This window comes from Sorex araneus, chromosome 11 (genome assembly GCF_027595985.1).
Source record: "Sorex araneus isolate mSorAra2 chromosome 11, mSorAra2.pri, whole genome shotgun sequence".
In the NCBI taxonomy this organism is placed as follows: domain Eukaryota; kingdom Metazoa; phylum Chordata; class Mammalia; order Eulipotyphla; family Soricidae; genus Sorex; species Sorex araneus.
The window spans coordinates 28645109-28657636 of record NC_073312.1 but is presented as its reverse complement, the minus strand read 5'-3'; the positions used below and the strand labels follow the sequence as shown (position 1 = coordinate 28657636).

Genomic DNA, 12528 nt, shown 5'->3' with positions numbered 1-12528 from the left:
GTAGACAGCTTGGCTTGCACGTGGCCCAGCTTCAATCCCCGGCACCCCTACTGGACCCCAGGCCCCATCAGGAGTGATCCTTGAGTAAAGAGCTAGGAATAAGCCCAGAGCACTGACGCTTGTGCCCCTCAAATAAAGGAACAAAAATCTCTAGGTAGGGGGCCGGAGCGATAGCACAGCGGGTAGGGCGTTTGCTTTGCACGCGGCCGACCCGGGTTCGATCCCCGGCATCCCATATGGTCCCCCAAGCACCGCCAGGAGTAATTCCTGAGTGTAAAGCCAGGAGTAACCCCTGAGCATCGCTGGGTTGTGACCCAAAAAGCAAAAAAAAAAAAAAAAAAAAAAAATCTCTAGGTAATCAGTGTCATTTTTCTGAAAAATGACCAGTCACCCTGTTTTTTAGTCCCATGCCAGCGGCAGACTGCTCCTGTAACTAACGACCACACAGGTGGCATAGAACAGACAGGTGGATGATGTGCCAGAGTCGAGTGTTAGGAGTGCTGGCTTCACTGAGCTGAAACCAAGGCGGTGACTGGTCCATCTTTTCCCTTCCCACTTCCCACTCCCAGGGACTAACCACATGCCTTGGCTCATGTCTTTTTCCTTCTTCAGAGATCTCCAAAGCCTGCAGTGATGGAGTGAGATCCTTCTCACATCACACATGTTCTTCCCACTATTAAAGATCTGTGATTACTTTGGGCCCACTTAGATGATCCCGGATAATCTCCCCACATCTAGGACCTTAATTTCATTGTGTCTGCAAAGCTCCTTTCACCCAGTGAGAAATCGCAGTTGCTGGTCTGGGGATTAGAACACGGCATCTCTGGGATGTCATTATTCTGCCTCCAACACCACTAACACCTGTCTGTGCATGTGTTTGTCATTACGTGGGGCCCTCAGACCTTTGAGCTGTCAAAAGAATCTGTGAGTGAGATGAGGTAGACAGCAGACTTTTTGCTGTGGCTTAGAGATTCCCAGAGGTGGGGAGGAAGAGGTTCAAACACAGCAATGAGACATCTTTGGAAAACCAGCCCTACACTGGTAAGTCACCTTTTATAGGAAAGTTTGAAGAATGAGTTTTAAAAGCCCTGGCTTTGGCTCCAGCTCATATCTTATTAGTATTCAAAATCAGGGGCAGTCCAGGCTTAACCACAACTGAAGCACCGGCACCCCACAATCATTCTTCCTTGATACTGACGACAATGAATCTCGGGGTTAAGGGTGAACAATTTAAGAAACAAACTTTTTGCAAAGGAGGCTTTAGAGAAAGTTCTTCTAGCAGTTTGAATCCAAAGGAATTGAAGTTCCTCAATCCAGCAGCCTTCTCATTTGTGGATGTGGATACAGACCATTCACCCCTTCTGGGAATCATCAGATCTAAACTGATAAAGCTCTGACTCTGGAACTCATGTGGCTGCACACATAGTAGGTGCTGGAATAACTGTTGGATTTAATAATCCCAAAGTTTGCCTTTCCTTTCCTGCCTGAGGACAAAGAGAAAACGATGAAGATTGAAAGCAATTTGGCAATACTTAGTAAGATACATGAGCCTTCCAGCATTTTCATTTACTCACATCTGTCCTAGGGAACTATTTGCACATGTGTGTAAGGAAATTTGCACATCATGGGAAGGACACACCATACAGTGTTACTTGCAATGGCCACAGGTTAGGAACAGTGGGAATAATAATGTTAGAGGGGCAGCAAGATAAATATTATTCATTCACAATTAAGCAAATGGGAAAAAACCAAGCTAGATCTAAAGGTTCAAACAGTGAACACATCATGTGGTGAAAAAAGCTAATTTAGGAACAAAATGCATAGCTTAATACCCCCCTGCCAAGTATGTATTTTGTAAATACACATATATGCATATTTCATACAAATGCTTATAACTACAGATATCAAACTGAAAACAATTGTTCTGGAGAGTTATTCTAGATGGACTTTAAGTGGGGGATGATAGCATTGTAGCACTGTCATCCCATTGCTCATTGATTTGCTCGAGTGGGCACCAGTAACGTCTCCATTGTGAGACTTGTCGTTACTGTTTTTGGCATATCGAATACGCCACGGGGAGCTTGCCAGGCTCTGCTGTGCGGGCAGGATACTCTCAGTAGCTTGTTGGGCTCTCTGAGAGGGACGGCGGAATTGAACCCGGGTCGGCTGCATGCAAGGCAAACGCCCTACCCGCTATGCTATGGCTCCAGCAGAACTACAGTGCAGGAGATGGTAAAGATGAATCTTTAATTTTGTCTATATTTTGTGAAATTTTATGATAAAACATATTTGTATTATTAAATTGTAAAAAAAATTAAAAAGGAAGAGGGATAAGAGAGATAGCATAGGAGTTAGGGCATTTGGTCTGAAAGCAGACAATCCTGGTCCAATAACAGGAGCACTGACAGGAGCACTGACCCCTGAACACAGACCCAGGAGTCAGCCCTGAGCATTGTGGCCCAAAATTTCCATGCTGTCCTCTCCTCTAAAGACACTGAATGAAATAATCAAACATTTTAAAATAATGTTGGGGTGGAACAATAGTTGAGCTGGTAGGGCGTTTGCCTTGCACGCAGCCGACCTGGGTTCTATTCCCAGCATCCCATATGGTCCCCTGAGCACTGCCGGGGTGATTCCTGAGTGTAGAGCCAGGAGTAACCCCTGTGCATTGCCAGGTGTGACCCAAAAAGAAAAAGAAAAGAAAGAAAAAATAAAAATAATGTCAAAATGGATGATCAAATCGATTCAAATGCTATATCTTACAAAGCAATGGTTTGAACTGAAAGTTTAACAATATCTTAATTTTTTAAAAGTGTGTTTTGTAGTCAGAGAGATAGTACAGAGTGTAATGTGATTTTCTTACATGTTGCTAACCTGAATTCAATCCCTTGACACATATAACACCCCAAGTCCTGCCAGGAGTGATCCCTGAGCACAGAGCTAGGAGTAAGCCTTAGTACCATTGGTATGGTCCTAAAATAAAATTAAAAGTACAATTTATGTATTATAATAGCTGTTTAAATATTATATATTCAAACATGTTTATTTGGATACTATACCCATAAATATATCTATGCACTGCATGTATCAATACATACTTATAAAATAAGTTCTGGTTTGATTAAATCATAGATGTTCCACTCTTGCTATTAATAATAGCAGAAATAACTCCTATATGATAATGATTAATCTGGTAATCGAATCCAGTTTGCCTTTTAAATAATTTAACTTTAGTAAATTAAAAAAGTTTCCCGAGCTAGTTAGAGAATTAAGAAAGGGAAAAAAAAAACCCAGAAACACTGCTTTCGGATATGTAGCTTCTCTTTAAATGAAACCTTTCCAAGTGTGAAGACTGCGTTCAGGTTTTACCAAATGAATGCTCTTTGTGTCGAAAATCGGATCTAAGTCGTGATTTGAACTTTACAAACCACAACCATCTTTCTATTTGAGCAAACTCCTGCTGGAAAGTGACCGAGTAGGGGGGATTATCTCAGACCTCTGGGGATAGCCCAGGAAATAGAAGCAGCTCTAAAGGAATTGTGTGAGATTGACTCCAACAGGAATTCCTTTCTAGACGCCATGAGGTTGTAGATTGGGTGTTTAGTGCCACGGAGAAAGGGGGGAAACCACAGGGTTTTCTATTGGCCCAGGGAGCCAGTCCTGAAGTCCTTGCATGGGCTGTGCGTGGGCTGTGCGTGTGCTGCCGTCTCCGGGGGTGATCAAATCCTCCCCTCACCCCGCAGGGAGGAGACTGTCTGCTGACCGCAATCATGCACCTGCCGGTTCCCAGATAAGCCCTCCACATGCCCAGGCACTCACCCAGCTGTGGTGGAGGAGCCGAACCTGCCCACTCCCTCCCCTATCCCCGCAGAACAAAGGGCAGTCGGTCCTTTCTCCCCTCCTGAGTCAGATGCACGCACACGCCTTCCATCACAATTAACTCAACACAAACTCACCGGCCACACGCTCAAAATCAATGTCATCAATACCCAGAACGAGGATACCAAAAAAGCAAAACAAACCTATTCAAAGAGTAAACACTCAGAAGCAACGGGACTCCTCAGGTCAGACGCTGCAAGGTCAGCCGCAGAGACAAGTCCAAGTGCAGGGTGTGTCTCACCAACTGAAGAGCCGCCAGGATCCCAATCCCCAGGGACCCCAAACCTAGATGCCTTCAGGGGCCAGGCTGATGAAAAGATCCATAAGGTACTAGAGAGTGGCTGCTGTCAGGAGCTGGACCGCAGGTGTCCCAGGTAAAAGCATTTACATTCACTTCTTTTAAAAATTTTTTTTCAATGCTGGTGCTGCTCTCTTAAACAGAGTCTGCCATCAAAGGGAGAAGAAACAGACTTAAATAGGGGTGTGGGGGATGGATGAGTAGAGTAAGAACAGAGTAAGAATCAGCATTAGCAAGGTTGCCAAGGCGTCCACAGGGAATGAAAGGCCGGGCCCAGAGCCCAGTGGTCATTATTTGTAAGGATGGCGACCCACTTGGTTTCCAGCTTCAAAGGCAATAACAAGACTAAAGTGAATAGAAGTGGCTTAAGCTGTAATGTGAGGGATTCAAGATTAGTCAGATAGATGCTTGACATAAGTAATTGAGCTGGATTACAAAAAAGATCGCGAACATTCCCTTGGAAAGCTTGAAATAAATGGAGCCTCCAGAGGCGAATAGCATGGCCTTATGAAGGCGGGGGGTGGGGTGGGGGAAGGGATGGGGGGGCTGAATGACCTCCCAAGGTCCTGATTTAAATATGTCTGTAGAGTCAACCCCTGGTTATCCGGTCCAGAGAAGAAGACAGTGACAAATCATCCTAAGCTGAAGATAATAAAAAGTTATATTTGCCTTTGGAATGTATTTTGGTACTTAAATTAGAGCGTGTCTTTCAGATGCTCTGAGAATTCACAATGCTTCACCACAGCCACAAAGAAGGCCTGACCTGGAGCTGGGAAGCTGCCCAGTTTTGCCATCCTGTCCTCCACGTAACTCTTGTGATTTGCTGGGGGAGCAATATCTTTTTTCCAAAAAAAAAAAAAAAGGCCAACTTATCACCTTCTCAAAGAAGAGGCTGCCTGGCTCCTCCTTTCCTTAGGAACAGAGACACCCTCAGTCTCTGGCTGTTTGACACCCAGCATAGCCTGGTCTTGTTTCTAGATGATTCCAGAGTGCTGAGGGGCCCACAGGAAGCAGGAAGCTCAGCCAGGTTTAGGCATTCACTCCAAACAAACCCCAGATGAGGCCTAACCTCTCTCCCATAGAGGACACAAGATCCAATGCCTGGAGTCCCTTGGAAAAGCAAGAGAAAAGGACTTCATGGGAAAAAAAGCTGAAAAGAAGGCTAGAGAGGAAGACCACGAGTAGGATGGAGGCCTGTCTTGAGCTCAGGCACCAAGATGAAAGGAGCACATGGTCAAGGGGAATCTTGAGGGCTGGAGAGATTGTACAGAGAGGAAGGCACTTACTTTGCATGTGGCTGGCCCAGATTCAAGACCCAGCACCCCACATGGTCCCCTGATCACCATCATGAGTGACCCCTGAGTATCACTAGATGTGAGCCTTGACCACCATTGGATGTGGCCCCAAATATGAAGAACTGTAAAAGGAAAATAAGGGGAAATTTGAGGCCCCCCATCCACCAAGAAGTAGTGAAGAGAGTTGCCTTGTTCTTTGTCTTCCCAGGAGGCCGGTGCCTCCTGGCCAGAGGTGGTGCTGGTCAGAACATTGTGGAAATGGGTCCAGGTCCTCCCGCTGGAGACGGGAAGATGAGGGACTATCTCTGGGGGTAGGGCTGGCCGGGAAGGCCCCGCTCTCATTCAGATCAACTGATGGTCTCAGCATTGGACATGGCCAAGTTACTCAGAGCCGGAAGACAGCTTAAATGAATTCTGTCCTGGGCGCCGTAGGGCCCTGCCCTCCTAGCACCAGGGGGTAGGTCCATGGTGGTGCCCAAGCATGGACCACTGCGCCAAGCACTGCTGGGGAGCAGCCCTGGCCCCCAATCCCACTGATGGGTGTGGCCTCTATTTAAAAGGAAGCTCACTCTGGCCTTCAGGGTCGTAGCGACCCGTTCTGTCTCCCCACACACACACCTTTTCCCATCACACCCCACTTGTTAGCTTTCCCTCCTTGGAATGCGGCCATATAACAAAAGTGAAATGAAATGAAACATTCAGCTTTTCAGTCACAGTGACCACATCTCAAGTGCTCAGCAGCCACATGTGGCCTGTGAAGAGACACCCCAAGGGCCAGTGTCCACATGGGTTGCCCATCAGCACAGGAAGTGCTAGCAGGGAAGTCTCCTACCTGGCACCCTCTCCCTTCTGCAGAGTAACGAAAAAGGAAAAAAGAAACCTCCGTGCCACCCCCACCCCCCGTTTCTTTCCCACACACGATAACCAGAGCTCCTAGGCCTGCCCCAAGTGGTCAGCAGGGATAGATTGCCCTGGGCCCACTTTTACAGTTGAGGAAAGTAGGGGTGCATTGGAAAGTCACTTGTGTGAGGGTCACAGACACGGCGGCGAGGTGGGAATGAGAAAGAGACTCTCCCATGTCCAGGCTGCCACTTTCTCTGATCACATGTCATGGCAGCCGAGAACGTGACAGGTCAGTTAGCTTGTGATGGTGCGTCCTGGAACGCTCCAGACTCTCGGACCTGAAGATGTGGGTCTCTCCCATTAACTGTAAGATAATGTGGTGACTAAACTCTGTTCAGTGCAGCTCCACAGCTCCAAAGAGAGGGAGCCTTGGGGTTCAAATCCTGGTAGGCTCACTTGCGTTGCCCTGACAGAGGCTAAGTGGTTACTGTCTCTGAGCCCTGAGTCCCTTCCCCTGTATGCACACCTTAGTGTTGGCAGGAGGATTAAATAAGACAAGTATGAGAATAGCTCCGTGTGCTGCCTGGCCTAGATTAGCCTGCCCCCACAGATGACCACTGTCAATGGTGACTGGTAGAACTGGCAAAGCCCTGGCGAGGGCCCTGGCTGTCAGAGGCTGCAGGACAAGCAGACGTCACTGCCTGCCCATCTGATAGATGACATGTTCGACTCTCATGGTGAGCAGGGATTGACTCAAGGTCACAGCGCTGGGAAGCTGTCGATCTAAGGGAGGGACCTAGCGCTGCAAACTGGGGATCTTCCGCTTCCCCCCTCCCCCTCCCCCTTGGGCTACACCATGTGGCTTTTCACGGGAGAAGGGAACAAGTGCACTAAGGCATGGATTCCAGGAAATACAGCTATCCTTCTTCATTCCCATCTTCCTCTCCCCAGACAAGCGCTATTTTCTTAGTCTGAAACCCAGTGCCGTGCAAAGGTAGCTCTGAATAGGCATTTCTATCATAATTCTCAGTCCTAAGCCCCTCTTCCCAGGAGACCCTGTAGCACCCCTATACTGACGAGGGAGTAACACCAGCATATATGGAAGAGAGCCTTGAACTGCAGCATTCAGCCCCTCCCAACCCCCACATCAGAGACGTTTATGCCCACGTACCCTTTATCCCAGTTCACTGCTACAGCAAGGGCAAGGACTCAGTACATTGCATCCCCGGCCGAGCCCAGCCAAGAGTTCTGTCCAGGGGGAACTTGTGTTGTTGCAAGTCCCCCGGGTCTGGGGGTCACTCCATCCCAGCGAAAGCTTGCTAATGAATCTACCAGACGCACAGTGGAGCTACTCACCCTGCCACCACGATTTCGAAGTCCCCATCGTGGTCCACATCAGTGACAGCCACACCATAGTTGAGCTGGGTGGGGTTGCTCTCATAGTCGGGGGGCAGCACCGAGTTGGTGACTGCCGTGAACATGGGCTCTGCCCGTTGGGACCCTTCCATGGTGGGCAGCAACCACAGCAGAAGCGGGAACAGAAACATCCTGAAGACCTGGAACCAAAAAGGTACGAGGGTGATGCACATGTCTCGTTGCCAAAGGAGCCCAGGCAAGTCTAATAGGGGCGAGGGAGAAATGCTTTTCTGCCCTGGTCATGGGGGGCCGGAAGGGGGCTTTGAAATTCCTCAGCACCGTTCCTCCTCCCCCTCCCCAAGCCCCTTCCCACCATGCCTTGTCATCCTTATCCACCTAACTCTGCCTTTTATTTTTTCTATCACTCTTGAACATGCCATAGGATGCACTTGTTCATTGTGTTTATTATTTATTGTCTGTCTCCCTCTGCTAGAACATAAACTCCACCAGGACCAGGATTTTTATTTTGTTCTCCAACAGTGCCCAGCACACAAAGGCACACAATACGTGCATCCTGAGTGGGTGAGCAAAAGAATGATCGAGCAGGAAGAGGCAGGCATCTCCCCTACTCTGGGAGAATGAAGAAAATAACAGATGTCAAACAGACTAAGGGTAGTGTGAGACCCCCTCCCACCCTGAAAATCCATGGCTAGAACAACAGTAGAGACAATGAAAGACGATCTTGCTGTGGAACATATCCTGAAGGTGACCTGCAGAAAATCAGGGTCCCCCAACCCAGATTTCTCTAGTGGTGGGGGAAGGAACGTTGCTGGCCAAACCAAGAAGCAGCGAGTTAGGGAATGTATTCCAGCGGGATCTGGCAGGCAGCTCATCATTCATTTGGAGAAATTAAACCATTGCATGCGTGTTTTATTATAAATTAATTATGTATAATCCATTGTATAATTCATTATTATATCTCTAACATAACTCAGGGTGTTGCCAAGCAGCCTGGGGCCATGGGAGCTGGTGGCAAGCACCCAGGCCAAGGAAGTGGAAAGACTCCTCCCCTCCTTGTGTGAGCAGGGGAGCCACTGAGAACGCTACAGATGGTACCACCCGGAGTCTCTGCCCGCAGGCTTAGACTCAGAACTCACAGAGTGTTCTGGAAGGTTCTGCTGGAACAAGTCCCGCCCAGGCTGTACGGGTCTAGTCCCACAAGCAAAGCGGAGCCTTCCTGCCTTCAGAAGGTGGCAAACCCCTTACTGATGGAACTTTCTCTGCTGACAGCCGGGAGCAAGGCAGAGTGAGGCTGATGTCTTAATGAGCAGATCTGCAAACTGACTCCCCAGATAGGGACGTTTGCCGCTGCCAGCGAATGAGCTTGCTCTGGTTCAGGACCCAGAAGGGTGGAGGCAGTGCCTTTGCACCCCAGATCATCCAGGAGTCCCTCTACTGCCTTGTGGAAGAGACTGGCAGGAGACACAGAGGGAGGGAGGTGATTGCAGGACAGTCTTGGGGAGCCATCCTGGGCAGGGGGTCCTTGTTAGCAAGCACAAGGGGCTGACACTGAGCATGGCAGGGGAGGGGTCAGTCCAAATTACAGCTGTCTGAACAAGACAGCCCATTCCACTGGGCGCTCTCATCACCAAAGACACATACATCACTGCAAGAGTTCAACGGGGCAGGATGCTTAGTCGGATAAAGAAAACTCATAACTGGATTAATGAGCATCTGGTGGGGTCAGGAGTGAAGCTAACGAGTATCTCATAACTGGGGTAGACATGTTGGAACGTGGCACAGATCTAGAGTTCCCCGGACTCTTTAAGGTCTGACCTCCCCTGGCAAGACAAGTAAATGGATTTCAACTTGAGAGCAAATCCAATTGATTGCTGTGGCTTGGAAGAATATTGTGATCAGCTTACAAAGTTGGCGAAGGACAAGGGCAGAAAAAGTGGTGGCGGGTGTTGTCTTCTCCAAGCCAGCCTGGTGGTCCCCCCAAGAGCCGAGGCTGCCATTTGGGAGGTAGGTTCTTCTGGCATAATAAAGGCACTTGTGACAGTTTTTTCTTTTTCATCAAGGGATGAGGGGTAAGAATCATGGTCCTGTCTCTTGATTGGTCCCTTTCCTATGAAAGGCAAAGCTTGACTGGAGCCAAAGGCAAGAGCGAACGGCTCTACACTATCCATGTCCAGAGAAGTGACCTGAAGCATGATGGGAAGGAGACAACATACCAGTGGGCCTCGTCTCTCCTTGGCTGGGTGACCTTGAATGTGTCACAGCCCCATCGGTGCCCGCTTTCTTCTCCCAAATGTGGGCTGGGGCGGGGGCAATGCATCTCTAAGGATCCTTTCTGGCTCTAATATTCTCTGGTGGATGAAAGGGTGTTTTTCAGCACCAGGCAGTGCTCAGGGTTCCTTCCAGCTCAGTGTCTAGGGGATGGTGCGGTGCTGGGGGTAAACCCAGGCTCCGGCATGTACTACATGTCTTCTCGCCTCTCCTCTGTCTTCCGGTCCAGGTCATTTTCTAAAAAGCAGATTTTCAATGTTTTTTTTTTTTCTTCTTCCCAGCTTCTTTGATAAATTCGAGACTAACCTGTGGGTTTTCTTTTCCGGGCTTATTGCACATATTTTGAGTAAAATGGCTTTTCAGCAGCTTCACAGGGGTCCAGGCCAGAGAAGAACCTAGAGCCCAAATTCACCAGGTATGGGCAGCACAGTGGGGGTGACAGGGTGAGGGGGAGCAAGGATAAGTATACTTTACATTTCATCTGTCCCCTGCCCAGCAAACCCAGTGTACCTACTGGGACTGCTCAGTACACCCCCAAAAGGGAAGCTGTATTGCTGGTGGATCAGAAAACAGCTAGAGGGGAGGATCTCAGGAGGAATATTTGCTGTCACAGGGCTCAGCTAGAGGCATCGTTAAAATGCCCCTCTTCATCCTGCCTCTTCATCCTGACTACTCAGAGGGGTCCCCAAACCTCCAGCAGCAGTAGCATCAGGGACCATATTACAAATGCAGAATCTTGGGTCCCCTCACTCACACCTCATCAGCGTTTTAACGTTTCAGGTGAGTCAAATGCAGGTCAAGTTTGAGAAACTGCTCCAGTTTCACTGTGTGTTGGAATTACTCGGGGAGCTAAAAAAAATTCACTCTAGTCTGATCTGATTGATGCAGTAATTTTTTTTTTTTTGGCAATGACACCAAACTACAGGTGACAAAAGAAAAAATATAGACAAAATGGGCTAGGTTTAAAGGTAAAACTTTTGTGCATCAAAGAATGCCAACAACAGAGTGAAAAGACAAGGCATGCAGTGGGAAACAATATTTGCAAGTCATCGATCTGATAAAGGATTGTTCTCTAGAATACACAAAGAATACCAGCCAGTCACTGACAGAAGCAACTCAATTCCAAATGGACAAAGGACTTGAATATACTTTTCTCCAAAGAAGGTATGTAAGTGGCCAATAAGTCTATAAAAATATGTTCAACATCACTAACCACTGAGGACATGCAAATCCATACCACAGTGAGATAAAGAATGTCTCTAATGAACAACAACGAAACCTAGAAAGTTGCAATTGTTGGTAAAGAGGTAAAGAACCGGGCCTTGGAAATTGTTGAAGGAAATAGAAAATGGTGAAGTTACTGTGCAGAATGACTGTGTAGCGAATCCTTAAAATATCTGAAGTCCAATTACATGCAACCTAACAATTCCAGTCTGGGGCTGTATTCCAAAGAATGACTATGGGGCCAAGAATGTGGCTCAGTGGTAGAATGCATGCAGTACATGCCTCAGAACCTGAGTTGGAACACTGTCTCTGAAAAACAGGGGAAAAAAAGAACCTAATTGTCCATTTGTCCCCTACCCTCTCCCAGGAGAACGGGCGGACAGCTGAATGGATAAATAAAATGCGGTATATGCATATGGTAGAACTGGTGGTTGCTAGGAAAGGTGGAAAAGAAATACAGGGAGTTAGTGTGGAAGGGATGTGGAGTTTCAGTTTGGGAAGATGAAATAGTTCTGGAGATGGATGTTAGAGATGGTAGCAGAATGTGAATATATTTCCTAGTACTTTGAAATATGTAATTTATATATCAGTTCTTAAATGGTTGAAATGTTATTTGGTTCAAATGTTAAATTTATGTTATAAATATTTTCCACCAAAAGAATCCCAAATATTTTGATGCAGGGGTCTCATCCCAAGATATATCCACTTAATTTGAGTGCAGAAGAGGCATCCGATTCAAAATCTTCCCGTGTGACTCTAATGTGTTGTGGAATTTGAGAAACACTGTTTTCCATCAGTGCCTCTCAAAGTCGAATGTGCACAGCTATCTCCCGGTGATTTGTTAAAATGTAGATACTGATTCAACTGGACAGAAAAGCCCAAGAGTCTATATTTCTAACTAGTTCCCAGGTTCCATTGATGTTGCTGGTCCATAAATACCATATTTAATGATACATTTCTATGAAGTCATTCTCAGCATGAAGAAATCAGGTTAACGTGCAGAGCAAAGGTATGCGATTAGTTCCAGAATGTTCTCCTTTGCTTCTAGAGTTAAGGGACTGAAATCAACTAGAACTACTCAACTTCCCATGAGGTTGCAGCCTCTGTGTACCATGGTGTACTCAAAATGGGCCTGTCTTCAGCTCAACATCAAATGAGCACAATTGCTATGGGGTGACAAAGGGATGCTGACTACTCTGAGTTTTGCAAAAAGTGAGGGGAGGAAGGAAAGGAACCAGAGTAATTATGGTCAAGGAGAAGAGGGAATGCAAACGTGGAAGGCCATAATCCAGAGAACATGGGGACTGGGCAGGAAGTGCAGGCCCTGAGAGAGATGGATGCCAA

The 12528-nt window shown here is 47.3% G+C and overlaps 1 protein-coding gene across 1 annotated transcript in view; it reads right to left on the bottom strand.

Annotated features, from left to right (window-relative positions):
• CRTAC1 (cartilage acidic protein 1) overlaps positions 1-12528 on the bottom strand; it is a 150759-nt gene that overhangs the window by 123675 nt on the left and 14556 nt on the right. Inside the window, exon 2 of the mRNA XM_055119588.1 lies at positions 7672-7871. Within this exon, the coding sequence (XP_054975563.1) occupies positions 7672-7862 (191 nt within the window). The 5' untranslated portion in view covers positions 7863-7871. The remainder of the gene's footprint in view (positions 1-7671; positions 7872-12528) is intronic.